Source organism: Oryzias latipes, chromosome 1, assembly GCF_053564925.1.
Source record: "Oryzias latipes strain Hd-rR chromosome 1, Olatipes_Hd-rR_3.1".
NCBI classification, from domain to species: domain Eukaryota; kingdom Metazoa; phylum Chordata; class Actinopteri; order Beloniformes; family Adrianichthyidae; genus Oryzias; species Oryzias latipes.
The window spans coordinates 1260297-1274392 of record NC_136237.1 but is presented as its reverse complement, the minus strand read 5'-3'; the positions used below and the strand labels follow the sequence as shown (position 1 = coordinate 1274392).

General features: G+C 46.3%; 1 protein-coding gene across 2 annotated transcripts in view; it reads left to right on the top strand.

Moving 5' to 3' along the window:
- The first annotated feature begins 386 nt into the window (after nucleotides 1-386).
- The window catches only part of mxi1 (max interactor 1, dimerization protein), a 30345-nt gene continuing 16635 nt past the window's right edge, over nucleotides 387-14096 (top strand). Inside the window, exons 1-3 of one of the 2 annotated variants that reach the window (XM_023952580.2) lie at nucleotides 387-747; nucleotides 2708-2810; nucleotides 8503-8532. In XM_023952580.2, coding sequence (XP_023808348.1) covers nucleotides 519-747; nucleotides 2708-2810; nucleotides 8503-8532 — 362 coding nt within the window. In that variant the 5' untranslated portion in view covers nucleotides 387-518. Of the gene's footprint in view, nucleotides 748-2377; nucleotides 2587-2707; nucleotides 2811-8502; nucleotides 8533-14096 lie in introns of those variants that run through there. The other variant, XM_023952603.2, reaches the window with a different exon arrangement.

Sequence of the window (14096 nt, the reverse complement as noted above, 5' to 3'; positions counted from 1 at the left end):
GTTTATTTTATTTATTTCAGAACACAGGCGACATACAACAAAGAACAATACACTGTACAACAATTGTTCAGAGAAAACATCAGGGGGTTTACAGACACAAAATAAACGTATATTAAATCATGAAGCCGAGCATAATGACACGTTTAAATTGCTTTTTGCTTGTACTGTGGGAAATAGAATGTAAGTAAAATCTAATTTGGGCTAACAAAAGTGGGGGCTTTATTGCTAAATTTAGTCTTGTGGATATAATTCTTGGTTATTAAAATCCGGAGGTTTCTTAAATATAATTGATATGAGTTGGAGGTATCCCCCATCATGGAGAGGCCGAGTTCCGGCAGGCACAAGGACCATGCGGAGCCGTGACAGGCGGCGGGGCCGGGGTCTCTTCTCCGTGCAGCAGCATCCTCTGACATTAAACACCCGCTACACAACACAGAATAAGGAACCCGCACAGAAACGCAGCCTGCACGTGCAGCATCCACTGCTCGCTGCGCCACAGTCTCCACCGACCAGGAAGAATGGCCAAAAGTGAGACGCCGAGGAGAAGTTTGAGGACTGAAGGCTTCCTCTCTGACACCGAGCCGTCTGTCCTGGACCCGCAGGACTTGGACGAGTCCAGCTGCGGCTTCAATGACGTCTTTGACTCCAGAGACCCCCGCATGGAGCAGATCAACACTTTCCTGAAGAACGTGCACGTCCTGCTGGAAGCTGCCAGGTTCCTGGAAAGCGCCGACAGGAAGGACGGAAGTAAGTTTGCCTCCCTCTGACTTACTGTGGGGACACTTGGGAAAGAAAAGGCAGAGTTCCCGAGACCACCGAGCAGCGCGCGCGTGGCACGGCACGCCACCTGACAAATGCGTGTGGGCTGCTCATCCCCGCATGCATGCGGGCTCCCAGGAGTTTTCCTGCGCTCTGGTACCGGTTTGCGTGTTGGGGCCCATCCGGAAATACGGATTGTTTTTGTTGTTTTTTTGCCTTCATCGCACCTAAAGCAACACTGACTGTCAGGTGTTGATGCGTGAACAGTGCGTCCCGCACTGCTATAATAAATCTGATCACATTGCGGCGTCCTCCCGCTCCGTATGGAGTGATGTCATTGTGCCTCCGCAGATGGAAATGAAGCAGGAAACATTCAAACAAACAACCTTGCGCGATATCTTCAGATGTGTTGTTTACATTATGACCTTTTAAGAATATAAACATTTAGCACGTGGGTTTGTTTAATGTACCGACTCCTTGTTTCAAAGTAAGTCTTTTGCTGGTGCACAGACCTGGACTGTGCATGTGGACACGTTTGTGCAGAAACATCGACTGCACGAGCTGGATGCGCGTGCACGCTGACAGGTCGCCCGTCTCGTGTTTCGTGGGAATGTCAAGCAGACAGACAAGCAGATGTAGGAGGCAGCGCTTCTTCTCGCTTCTCTTCTCTTCTTCTTTTTTTTGTTGCTTTCTGCCGGGGGTTGGGAAAGGGGGGGTGGGGGCGTGCCGCGTTGGCTTCCACATGGCGCGTGCCTCCTCTGTGGTTGGTCAGGTGGGAGCACAGCCCCCCATGCCTGTCAAAAGTGTCTACCAATGAGACGCTGACATTGCTCATACGTCACTTGTTGCTGGGCCCGGCTTCCATGCCAGGTCCACGCCCCTCGGCACTGCGACCTGTGGGGTTTGTAGGAATTCGTCGTGAACTGGACTAACGGATCTTCCTGAGGAAATTTCCGGGTTTATGAGTCCAGTAGGACATTAGAGAGCGATTTTTGTTAATAAACAAGATACTTTATTGTGTTTGGATCTTATTACGATGGTTATGTGGTATTGTTATGTAATTACTTATTTATGTTTGCATTATCAAATCAGCAGTATTTGTTTTACTGAAATTAGTTTTTTTCTTTCCACATTTTTGCTGTTAATGGATGTTTTTCCGTATTTAGGCATACATTTTGTAATTGTTGTTGTTTATGACCTACAAATACATGCTATCATTTGTTATTATTTTGCTTGGTGCAGGCTAAAACACTTAAAACCTGTTTTGCCACATTTCTCTATCTTGAGCTACTTCCTCGGTTTCCCAGAGTTCTTTGCGCGTCGTCGTCCCGCCTCCCAGCTGAGCAGCTAGGTAAACAAACAGAAGAGGAAACGGCCAGCAGCACCGGGCAGTCTGCAGGCTCTAGGGTCTCTCTCTCCAAAAAATAAAATAAAATAAAAAAGGCATAATTTATATCGCGTTTATTTTTCTAATTAACTATGGTAAATGTCTACAGATTTAGAGTTTAATGTGTTTTTTGTAGTTGTACCAGCGACGCCGTGCAGGATTTGACCTCCCCTTCTTTCTAGCTTCCACTGAACTTCTTTACATTTTGGCCAAAATGCTCATCTTGTAGCGGCAGCGGACGAACCGCGTCGTTCTCCGCGGATGTAGCGATGCCTCGTCGTTGAGGCGATTGTCGTGTTTGTTCGTCTGCTGTTTGCGGGGCTGAAGCGAAACGACACCCGGGTCAGGGGCGCCGAGCTCAGGGAGGATGACGGCGGTTCAGCTGATGAACGTCCAGCGGCTGCTGGAGGCAGCAGAATACCTAGACAGGCGGGAAAGAGGTGAACACGTCTGTGCATCAGCCTGTCAAGAGGACGCGTGGAAATGTCGCACGCGCAGATCTGTCATGAGTGTGGTGTTCGTGTCTGGCCGGTTGATCAGCTGTTTCCTTTCCCTAAACAGAATGCGAACACGGCTACGCCTCCACCTGCCCCTCAGACCAAAGCACAAGCTACCAGAGGACACGAAGGTTCCGAAACAAGAAGTTCAACAACAACCACAACAGGTGAGAGCTCTCTAGTTCCCTATTTCCACTGACACGTCTGCGCATGCGTGGGACGTCTGCGCCTTGGCTTTGCACCTGAACCGGCTCCAGAACAGATAGCTTTATTTAGCTATATATCTGACTAATGTCACTGGAAAGAGCTTAAAGAAACAATAATAAAACCTCTATTTTATTAAAAATTACCAGATTCTAAAAGTATTTCTTTAAGCAACATCTGCTCCTTTATGTTTGTGGACAGTGGCTGCAGCCAATCAGCTTACTCAAAACTGGTCACATGACCTCATGTTCCAGCATTCTCTGCTTGGACACAGAGACTTGTGAACAAAAATCAGTACCTGCTAACTTTTATATTCTCGTGACATTTTCAGGAGCTGGAGAATGCAAACAATTAAAAATAAATTGTTTAGTATCAAAATTAGGCACCAACTTACTTGAATTAAAAAGCTGACGAGTGGTTTTGAGAACCGAAATTTTTGCCTGGAAAATTTGAAAAGCAGGTCGAAGACAAATTAATCGACTAAGTTATTACTAAATGTGCTCGACATTAAGCTACCCACCGATCAAGCTAGGTGTTTTCCCAGAGAGCGTCGTCGCTGCAGCCCGGCGCACAGCTGATCGCTGGTTTGGAAGAAACTTCCGGTGGCTAAGCTACTCCTACGCGCATCCCTACGTTATAACACCTGGTGCACACTAGCTTCTCAAATGAGGACTCTGGGTAATTACCCAACACGCTTTTATTCTCTCAACCCAGCCCCCCCCCCAAACAGAACAAAATAGAGTAATGCATAGACCGGGCATGTCCAAAGTCTGGACCGTGGGCCAGATGCGTTTAAATTCCCAACTGGCTTTTAAAAAATCAATCATATGCGGTTCTCGGCGTTTTCTAAAAACTGTGTAGGATTTCTTGATTGTGGTTGTGGCTAAATTACGTTTACAGATATCACCTCGAAGAGGAGGACCAGGCGAGACATGCTATCTGCGACAAGCTAACTTTGAATGACCAGTGCCAAACGTTGACAGCGGTTTTGGTAAAACGCATCTAGACGTATTTGTGTTCTGTGTGAAGAAAGGAAAAGTATGCCACAGCAATGACTATGAATTAAATAGTGCATTCAAATGTGAATGTTATTAAAATAGTTAAAAGAACGTCAGGCCGAACGGTGGACCTTTACAGACCCTAATCCAGGCGTAGACATGCACTTTAATGTAAAAACATTACACAACAGTTACTAATAATATTGCTATTATATGACTATACAGATGTTTTTATTTCTATAAATCCTCCTCGTTGTGTTGATGTGTAAAAGGCATTTTTTTTGTCCACCAGAGTAGGTTTTCACAGCATTTTCTGCACCAGCATTGGTCTGAAGCCAGCCGATCTCCACAAACACTCACTTCTTCTGCAGTTCAGACTCCTCCTCACATTTCTTTGAGGGTGGAGGAACCCAAAAAATTGCTCCAAGGAGCTGTTTCTTCTTCAACGTCTTTAACACTCGCAAACAGAATTCTGTCTTCCTCTGTGAAATCTTTAGTGGGCAAATGTACGGAGGCCCAGAAGGGTCACAACACAAAACTTTAACAACTCAAAACCAAAATATACCTGCAACAGAAGTTGCAGGTATATTTCCGTTGTAAATTATCGTGTAGTGTTGTAATTTATTGTGTCGTGTTATTGTTTTGTGTTGTGAGTTATAGTGTTGTAAGTTATTGTGTTGTGACAAATTGTAGCTTGTTATTTTGTGTTACGAAATCTAAAGTGATGTGTTGTGACCCTTCTGGGCCACCGTACAAATGCGCCTTGTAATGTGACGTGCTTTTTATTTTCACGCCGCAGGCACACCTGCATCCTGGTTTATGATGGAGCCTCAACCAATCAGAAGTCCCCTCCAAGAATAGTCGTGTCTATTGTAAATCGTTCCCAGTGGGTTTTGGTCAAATTTAAAAAAACGCTGTTGCCTTTTTTAAGACATAGCAGCAGGAGTTCATCAGAAATTTACCTGTTGGTGTGGAAGTAACCCTGCTCTGATATCCCATCATTCCTTTGTTCACACTCTGTCTGGCTAGCTTACAGCCCCTCACTAACATTAGCATAGCAAAAACCGACGCGCGATATGGGAGCTGATCCAGACCACAGCTCAGACTGGGAAAATAAATGGATTTATCTGCAGGTGGGGGCATCCCAATGGGGCGGAGCACGGAGACTTTGGCCCCCCCATCACCGTCGCTGCGTCACAAACCTGAGTTTCTTCTAACGGCGGGTTTTTCTCTGCAGCTTTAATCTCAAAGTCTTTTCTCTCTGTCCTCCATCATGGAGATAAAAACACCATTTTCATGAGGAGTCGTGTTTTTGAAGGTTTTGACGCAGAGACCACCATTTTTCATATCTATACTAAACATTTCTGCTTGTGCAGAAAGCAGTGGTGCATTGCAGAAACAGGCATGTTGTGGTGCCAGGTGAAAATTGCTGGGCTTGGTGTCGTTTTGGCACCAGGCAGGTGAGTTGGTTTCATGCATGGAAGTCGAGCTTTTCTCTATTTCTCACCAAACCTTAAATATTAATGTTAGAGATCCACAACAGGAAGTGCTCATCCTGAGAACTGCCTGCTGCCAGAGTCTGCATAGCAACAGTCACCATCAGATAAACTGTAAATCTGCTGCCCTATTTATAGCTCCTCATATGATTCTGGCCTCATAACCACTGGAGCCAAAATAAATGGCGTTTTAGAGGAATTTACTGTCCAGCGGTCAGTAATATTTAGGTGAGGGCGCTTTGAATAAGTCAGAATCCACAGTAGAGGAGAGAAATCAGGATTTCTTTCTAAAAGGCGACTTGTGTCGACTAAAGATGGCTCTGTAGGACAAATGTTGGGGCTTGATGTTGTTCTCTAAGGGGACTTGAACGCATCACAGTTCATTTTACAGCTGCAGATGGTGTTGTGGCTCATTTTATTCCCCGTTGGCTGAAAGACCTCAGTGTTGTTTAAATGTTGTCAGTGTTTATTAGAGGTCCAGTGTAATTACACTGTCCTGTAAATGATTTACTAATAGAGATGCTGTCATTTCTGAAGAGATGCACGTCACACGCTGAAGACGCCAGCCAGATACTCTGTAGTCTCCAGCACTTTTAGCAGAACTTTACACAATAGTTTATGACGATGTCAGTTTATCGTTCCCGTGATTGTTGGCCGCTCTGGCCTGTTCCAGTTACCTTGTCAGTGCTGTGGCGAGGCTTAAAGCGACTGGCTTATCTGGCTCCGCCCTCTCTTCCCTACCGTTTCTAGCAGGGGTGCTTTATCTCTCTGAAGCACTCTGAGTGTGCAGAGATGCACGCAGGAAAACACCAGGAAGCTGCAGGTCATGCGAGGCCTTGAGCCGGTTTGTAATCTGGGCGGCGTTTGTGTCACGGTTCACGCACGCCGCTTTCTGAGGACCGAGACGTAGAGTCGGTGATAAAAGCTGACGATAGACAAATGGATGTCTTCTGGACAGACGCCATGCTAAGATGCTCTGCAGCAGTTGATCTACAGCTGGGTTCATGTACATATGGACTGTGAACGCAGTCATAGATACTGACACAAAATATCTTTATTGTGGCGACGTTTTCTGATACGAATAACAGACATCCAGAGTCTGCACTCAAAACAAACCGACTTTTTTTCAGTACAGACACATTCTGCCTTGTCATGTCACTGGAGCTGCTACTGATAAGAAACGGGTTCAGACTAATGCTTCAAAGCTTAGTCACATGCACCCGTATGGGGGGGTTGACCCGGTTGTCTGGGGGGAGGGTCATAGAGAGGAGTGGCTGCATGGTACGGGGAGCGCAGGTGCATCTTGCATCGTATGCCCACCCAAAGGGACATCATGAAAATGGAACGTACCGTTGTCGTGAGGTGTGGGTTCCGGCTCCTTCCTGACCGCACACATGCTGCATGCACGGGGCGTGCACGTGATCCGTGAGTGTCTGTAGGACGTCCACACAAACTACACTGATTTTCTAACTTCCTCATTTCTAACAGTCAGGCTGCAGCGAGGAGTGTGCACGTATCCCGTGCACACAGGATCTGGAGGCATGGAAAAAATGAAAAATCTGTCTGACCCGCCTGCGTCTCACCCACTTCCCCTTACGTGTTGTAGAAGTGTCCTCTATGACCCGTGGCCTGCAGAAAACAGCGTTTTCTCTCTACGGGTTCACTCAGCGGTTTACGACCTTGATATTTTGTGCGGCTCACCTGCGTGCCGCGTCCAGGTTTGACCATTTTTCACCTGCAGACATCTGTGTCCACCTGTAAGGACAGCTGGGACCACGGCTTTGGTTTACTGCTTCACCCGCTGCAAAAGCCTCCTAAAACGTTAGTTTGGCTGAAAAACGGGAACAAGCCACCCATGCTTATATGTTCACTTTCTGCCCTGGCGGGGGGGGGGTTGTCCAAGCAGAGGACATGAACACATTGTCATGATGGAGTACAGACATTTTTAGTAATTTCATCGTAAAACAGTCCATTCCCACAGTATCTATACATATCATAGTATTTTATTCCATCTATTCCAAATATCTGTGCCTTTTCTGGACAAAATGACTGTTTTGGTGTTTGACGTGTATTGGAATGAAAGGAAATGCTCTGAAAAATCGCTTTCAGCATTGAAGTCGGGCGCCGCGTAGAGTGGGCGGTCCTGGTGGAGTGGGCGGAGAAGGAAAGGCGTCTGCTTTAGAGGAGGACGGTGGGAGACGAGCCGTCCTCCTCAGGAAGGCACTCTCACGGGCCGGCACATTCACTTCACGTTATTAACCCTCGTGCTATCTTAGATGACCCCCCCTTCCATTGAGGTGTTCTCCCTACCATGACAAAGGTGGATAAAGGTGGAAAGATTTCATGTAATCCATGGACACCAGTGAAGATCACAAATCATTGAAGAAAAAAGGTTCAGAGCACTGTCTAGTGGGTCTAGATGACCCACCTCCCAACGTTAAAGTGCCTAGAATAGCACAAGTAAGGGTTAATGGCCGACGAAGTGGGCGTTATTACTTTTTAAGGTAATAACGCCTGAACCGTCCAACGCAAAGTGCGGAAGCAACCAGTTCCAAATCTTCCGATTTGGATCGCGTTTCTCACAAAAAGCGGTCGTGATGCACCGCGTCACGTAACATATAGTCTGCGTCGCGCAGAACCATCAAGATTTGGCGATATATCTATGCTGATGGTCCCGATGGGTTGAATAAAGCATCAGTTCAGAGAGAAAGTTCATCTCTTACCGCTTGTTTTTGTCCAGATGATGAAGATAAAGGTTGTTTTAAAGAAGCCAGAGCAGTGATACAAAACATTTAAGCTAGCTGACCGAACTTCTTTTTTCACCGTGCAGTAATCAGGTTTTAATGCACACCCAGCAGCCAATCAGAATCGAGTATTCACCTGGACCGTGGTATAAGGGTTGAGATAGGGTTGAGCCCTAGGGTTGAGCCAAGCCTGTCCGATGGAGCTCCTCCCCCTAGCAGGGGGGGGCTGTCCCTCACCATCTCAGACTGTATCGCTCAGGAAGAAGCTGGGGAATGTATGGTCACAGTGATGAGCCACATCTGCTGACTGTGTTCAGTTTGGACAGACTGCTGTGCTTTCTAACCATCCTTTCTTTCATCTGATCAGCAAATACGTTCTTGAGTTTCATTTGACCGTTTCTTTTCTGTTTTTTTCAGGTCAACACACAACGAGCTGGAAAAGAACAGGTGAGTTGCTTTCATTCCCTCATGGTTTGACGCAACTGCTGGACAGGAATGCACATTTGTGGAACCATCGCCAACATCTGCTGTCCCATTGGGGCGTTCCCTCACTCGTTACAGAAAACTTTCCATATTAGCCTCGCCTTGACCCAAACAAAGGGGATTCCTAACGCCTGTTCTAACAGTAAAATCGGTCCAACACCAGAGGCCTGTTGGACAGGATGAGTTAACAAAAACTAAGAATCAAACTAAAGGGAGGTTGTCAATCGTGTCTTGGGTTTCTTCTCTTATCGCGCAAACTGAATTTCCTTGGTCATGCTTTGTTTTTCCATCCATGCTGCTGTGTGTTACAGCTGATGCAAATGCTTTTATCTGGACCGCATATGGATGCAGAACCACGTTGCACGCCTTCCTGGACTACTGCTCTAAGTTGTTTTAGTTTTTTATATTTGAACATGTGACCATTAAAACTATTCTGGGTCAAACACATGACCAGAATTCTTCCACATAGGTGCAAACAGCTGGTTGGAGTTTTTGGCCCAGGCTTAAAAAATGATGCCGTTTCTTTTGATGCAGTAAATAAGATGTCACCGATTTACAGGAATTAAAGACTAGTAGCTTGCTGTCATTTCATTGTCTCGGAGTCTATTTGTGCAACAAAAAGATGTGTGTGTGTGTGTGTGGGGGGGGGGGGGGGGTATTCAGTCTAGTTACATACAGTATCGTCTCAGCCTGCCTTTCTCTGGCGGCTGAAGGATGGTAATGTTGGAGTTCTGCTCAGTCTTGCTCTTGTGCTGCCGTCCACCTGATTATAGCATCAGATCTCTGTTTACTGGTGTTGATGTGAGGCGTGGAAGTGCTGGCGTGAAGAGTTTGAGGCCGTGGGGCAGAGTTGAGCTTTCGTCACATGCACCCATACGGGGGTTGACCTGTACAGGCGCTGTGGGGCGTCGGGGGCCGTGGAGGGTCGTAGAGAAGAGCGGTAGCTGTACGGGGTGTTTCCCTCGGACAGCCACCTCAGGGGACATCGCCCAGAAGAGTACACCCCATTGTTGTGTGTGTGGTAAGCGTATTGTGAAGTATTCGCAGGGATAATCAAACACGCACTTATGATAAATGGCTGATGATGTCGTGTAAGTTCTGGTTCCCGGGAACAAAAGCTGCATGAATGGGGCGTGCACGTGACACGTAAGTGTCTGTAGGACGTGCACACAACCTACACTCTGATTTTCTAACTTCCTCGTTTCTAACAGTCAGGCTGCAGCGAGGAGCGTGCACGTATCTGGTCAACAGCACTGATGCGCAGCTTGTGCAGTCTGCAGGATTTGGGTGGGGTGGGTTGAAAAAATGAGAAATGTGTAGGACAGGCCTGTGTCTCACCTGCAACCCCCTCACTTACCGCTACACGCAGCATGAACATAGAACGCTTTCTCTCTACGGGTCACTGATCCTTGATGACCTTGATGTTTTGTGGAGGTCACCTGCGTGTCCCGGACAGGTTCGCCCGCAGACTTCCTATAACCAACCACCTGTAAGGGCAGTTGGAAAGTAAAGTAGTGCTAAAAGAGTCCAACTCATTTAGGACAGCATGCGTGTGCATTTGTCCATGGAATGAGGTACAAACCTCAGTGGAAGACCATTTACACAGGATTCCCACTGCTTTATGCAGGATTTAGTCAGTCACCATTTGGTTGAAGTCCTCCCACTTAAAAAGACGAGAAAGGCCTGTAATTTTCCCCATAGGTAAACCTCAACTATGAGACACCAAGGTAACTTTGGTAACTCACTAAAATGCATTCATAAACATTTGAATGGAAGAATTCTGTTAAAAGCTGTTTGCAGTTTCTGTAAACACGTCAGTGCTCAGAAACAAGTCAGGTCAGGTCAAAGATGGGTTAAGATGCAGCAGGAAACACATTAACAGGAAATATTCTCTGATTACTAGCTAGTCTGGCAATAAACCTGTCCAAAAAGGAATGTTTTGAGCCTAACTTTGAATGTGATACTGTCTCCTGCACCTTGCTATGGATCCTCCGTCTGGCTCCCCCCAGCCGTCCCCCCAACTCCATCTGGATGAAGCTCGTCTGCTGGACTTTGAATGTGTAGTTGTAGCGTTAGATAAATTAATTCCTCTCTAAGAGTTCTGGTAAAACGCCTGTCCGTCCTGGGGGAGGAGCCCTCCTTCATGTGGGCACCCCTGAGGTTTCTTCTTTTTTTCCAGAATCCGTTATTTAGGAGTTTTTCCTTACAGAGAAGGGGGGTCTAAGGGCAGAGATGCTAGTTTAGTTTAGTCAGTTTAGAATCATCGTGGGCTCCACGGTGGTTAGCGCTCTTGCCTCACAGTCCAATTTGAAGACGTAGGGGTTTGGCCTTCCAACAAGCTTCTTCTGAAGCTACAGTAGTCTGCACCCTAGATGGTAACCTGTCTCTCCCAACAGCTGAAACATTTAGGTTATAACATTCTTTCTGCTTTTCTTTCTAAACGTCAGTCCTGATCTCCTAGACCGGGGGTCGGCAACCCGCGGCTCCGGAGCCGCATGCGGCTCTTTAGCGCTGCCCTAGTGGCTCCCTGGAGCATTTTCAAAAATGTTTGAAAATGTAAATAGATGGGCGAGAGACATATATTTTTTGTTTTAATATGGTTTCTGTAGGAGGAAAAACATGACACAAACATTATTAACGTTTTCCAATGCTGTAAGAATGTGTAGAATAAATATTGTAGCGCTCGGCAAATACGTCACTTGCAGCGGACGAAACGGGAGCCAAGCTGTCATAAATGGTGAGCTGTCAATCAACTGGCAGCGCTGGAGAACTGTCCGTGGCCCAAACACCGCACGACTCCTCATAGAGGAGGAAGCTTTTAGCGGACCGCTAGGCAGGTGGCTGACGGAAATCGAACCACCGTCAGTTCTGAGCATTGCTTGATGAAGTTGAAAGTGAATATTCTGATCTCCTGCTACACAACACAGTCTGATGGATGTCCAGGGGGGACGTTTAGCGTCACTTTGTCGTCTGTTTAGAACACGTGAAAACATTCCTGAAAGGCAAAGACCTGAACTACCCGCAACTGGAAGATGCTGAGTGGCTGGAAAAGCTGCACATTTTGGTGGATGACTGTGACAAACACCTAAAGGAGCTGAATGAAAGTCTGCAGGCGCCACAAAGGCTTGAAGCTGTTCTGTCATTAGAGCCAAGCTGACTGTCATGGGGAACGTCGTCACGCACCTTCCATTTTATTGGTTTGTGTTCGAATCCTCAGAATAAAAATGACACCAAAAATCGGATTTCTTTATTACATTTCTTTAATTTTATCAATGAAACATAATTCATTGATATTGTAATGAAGTTAAACTTCAACAGAGCAGTCACGTGACGCGTCGTTCTCCCAGAATGCACTGCAGGGCAAATAAACATTTAATCGTTAATAATAAATATAGCTAATATAGATACACATCGCATGTGTTGCCTTCATTATAAGGCTAAAATAGGGCTGTTAATATTTTGCGGCTCCAGACATTTTTGTTTTTTGTTTTTTTGTCCAATTTGGCTCTTTCAACGTTTTGGGTTGCCGACCCCTGATCTAGACTGTGACCTTCCCCAAACCCTGCGTCCTGCTGGTTGGGAACAGCCCCGACTGTAAGCCTGTGTCAGGCTTTTACCAACAGTAGCATCTGCTGCTGTTTAGCTGAAGAGTCTCTGGTGGGTTTCCACCTTATCAAAGCTTTTTATCTGTGGCCACTGAGACGGTCCTCCTTGGTGGGGGGCTCAGGCTGTGATAACCTCCGAGCTGTGCCGGCTCGCCATGATAGCGCTAACATCAGGAAGAACTAAGGGAGGCAGAATGATACCATCCAGACATTTGGCCTCGTTTTGACACTAGAAAACATATCTGCAGCGTTTCTTATGTAATAAATTCTTACAATCTTGCTTTACTTTGTCATTGGTTAGGTAGAGTCTAACAGGAAGGATCTTGCAGGCTGTTGGTTTGCCTGCAGTGCTGCTGCCCCTCTAGAGGTGTCTTTCAGACGTGGAGTGACCCCTGAGCTCACGGTGTCGACTGATATCTGGCTGCTCCTCAGTTGTGTTAAATGAAGAGTATTTTTTGTCTTTTAGTGGCCTGTTGGAGCCTCAGTGATGTCAGGAGATGGAATCAAACATGTGTCTGTTTGAAACAAAACATTTCCTTCTACGCAGTCTTCTCAGGGAATATAAAAATCTCTGATGACTAGTTTGTAGAGTCACAGACATGCAAAAGTGGTTGTTGTTACCGGAGAGATCAGCAGTTACATTTTATTTTCTCTTTCTCTTCACCTCATTGACGAAGAACATCTTTGTAGGGACCTCCTTTGCTGGCCTTGTTGGGACATGTCCAGCCCTGAGCCTGGTTGAGGCTCAGATGTAGATAAAAGCCGGTGTCCTGATGCTTGTTTGGGAGAGCAGGGCCGCTTCAGGAGCCTCTCTTTGTCAGTCCATTGAGAGCAGGCTATTCTCAGGCTCAGCTGTAGGGCCTTAAACTGGGACCATTTGTCCTGAGCAACGTGACAACACGCAAGCTTTTCTTGGCTCTGAAAAGCAGCTTAAGGACTTGATCTTTGGTCTGGTGAGCCCAGCTAGAGCCACGTCCACGTGCTGGGTCGCTTCATCTGCCCTCCCTCTAGGGCCATCCGGTCCCGGTGCTTAACTCCCCGACCAGGCGAGAATTGGCAGGCACCGGGGATGAGTAAAGAGATTGGTCAAACGTACCTGACTAAAGGAAAGCCCTGAGTGGCAAGCTAGCCGGATCTACATTCCAGATTAGTGTTCCGTGATGGTTTCTCTACTGTAATTACTGCAGGGAGTCTAAGCAAATCCTTTACCTGCCCCGGAGTCAAATGTTGGATCTAAGGATTAGTGAACTTCTTCCTTCAGCCAGTGCTGCCAGAACAGAGACGAGGATGCTGTGGTCTGTGTTCAGAGGTTCAGCTCTTAGTGGTCTGCATCCAGCTGGGGGTCATCGGGTCAGTGAACCCCTCCTCATGTAGAACGTCCTTTAGTGATGCTCTGAATCTTCAGCTTCCCTTCATTTGCTGACATGAATGCAAATGTTCAGGCAAATGTACTTCCTATAGACGGCAAAGGCCTGCAGCTTATGGGCAAATGTGGGTGAAGAAGAAACTTCCTGTGAAGGAACATTTTATGACCCGAGGATAGAAGAGTATGTAGACTGTAAAGACGGTAGATCTGAGTCTGATCTTTGCATCGCAGCACAACTCAACTGTCTTTTGTAACTGATTAAAAATGTCCAAAGTTTCTGTCTCTCAGCTGCTTTGTCTGATTGGATTCTTCAAAAGTTATTTCTGATAATATAAAGAGGTAAAAACTGAACATGTCTTTCAGCATACTTAATGGATTCTGATATTTATGCATTTGTTGAAGGAAAAAGCACAGAGAATACTGGATACTGTTAATGCTGAAATGTTCAGAAAAGTGGGAACATTGAAAGTAGATTGTTGCTAAGCTCACTTTATGCAGAATGAAGGTTTATGGACACAAACAAAGTTCATTCTTTCCGTCTAGTTTGCCGCATTAAC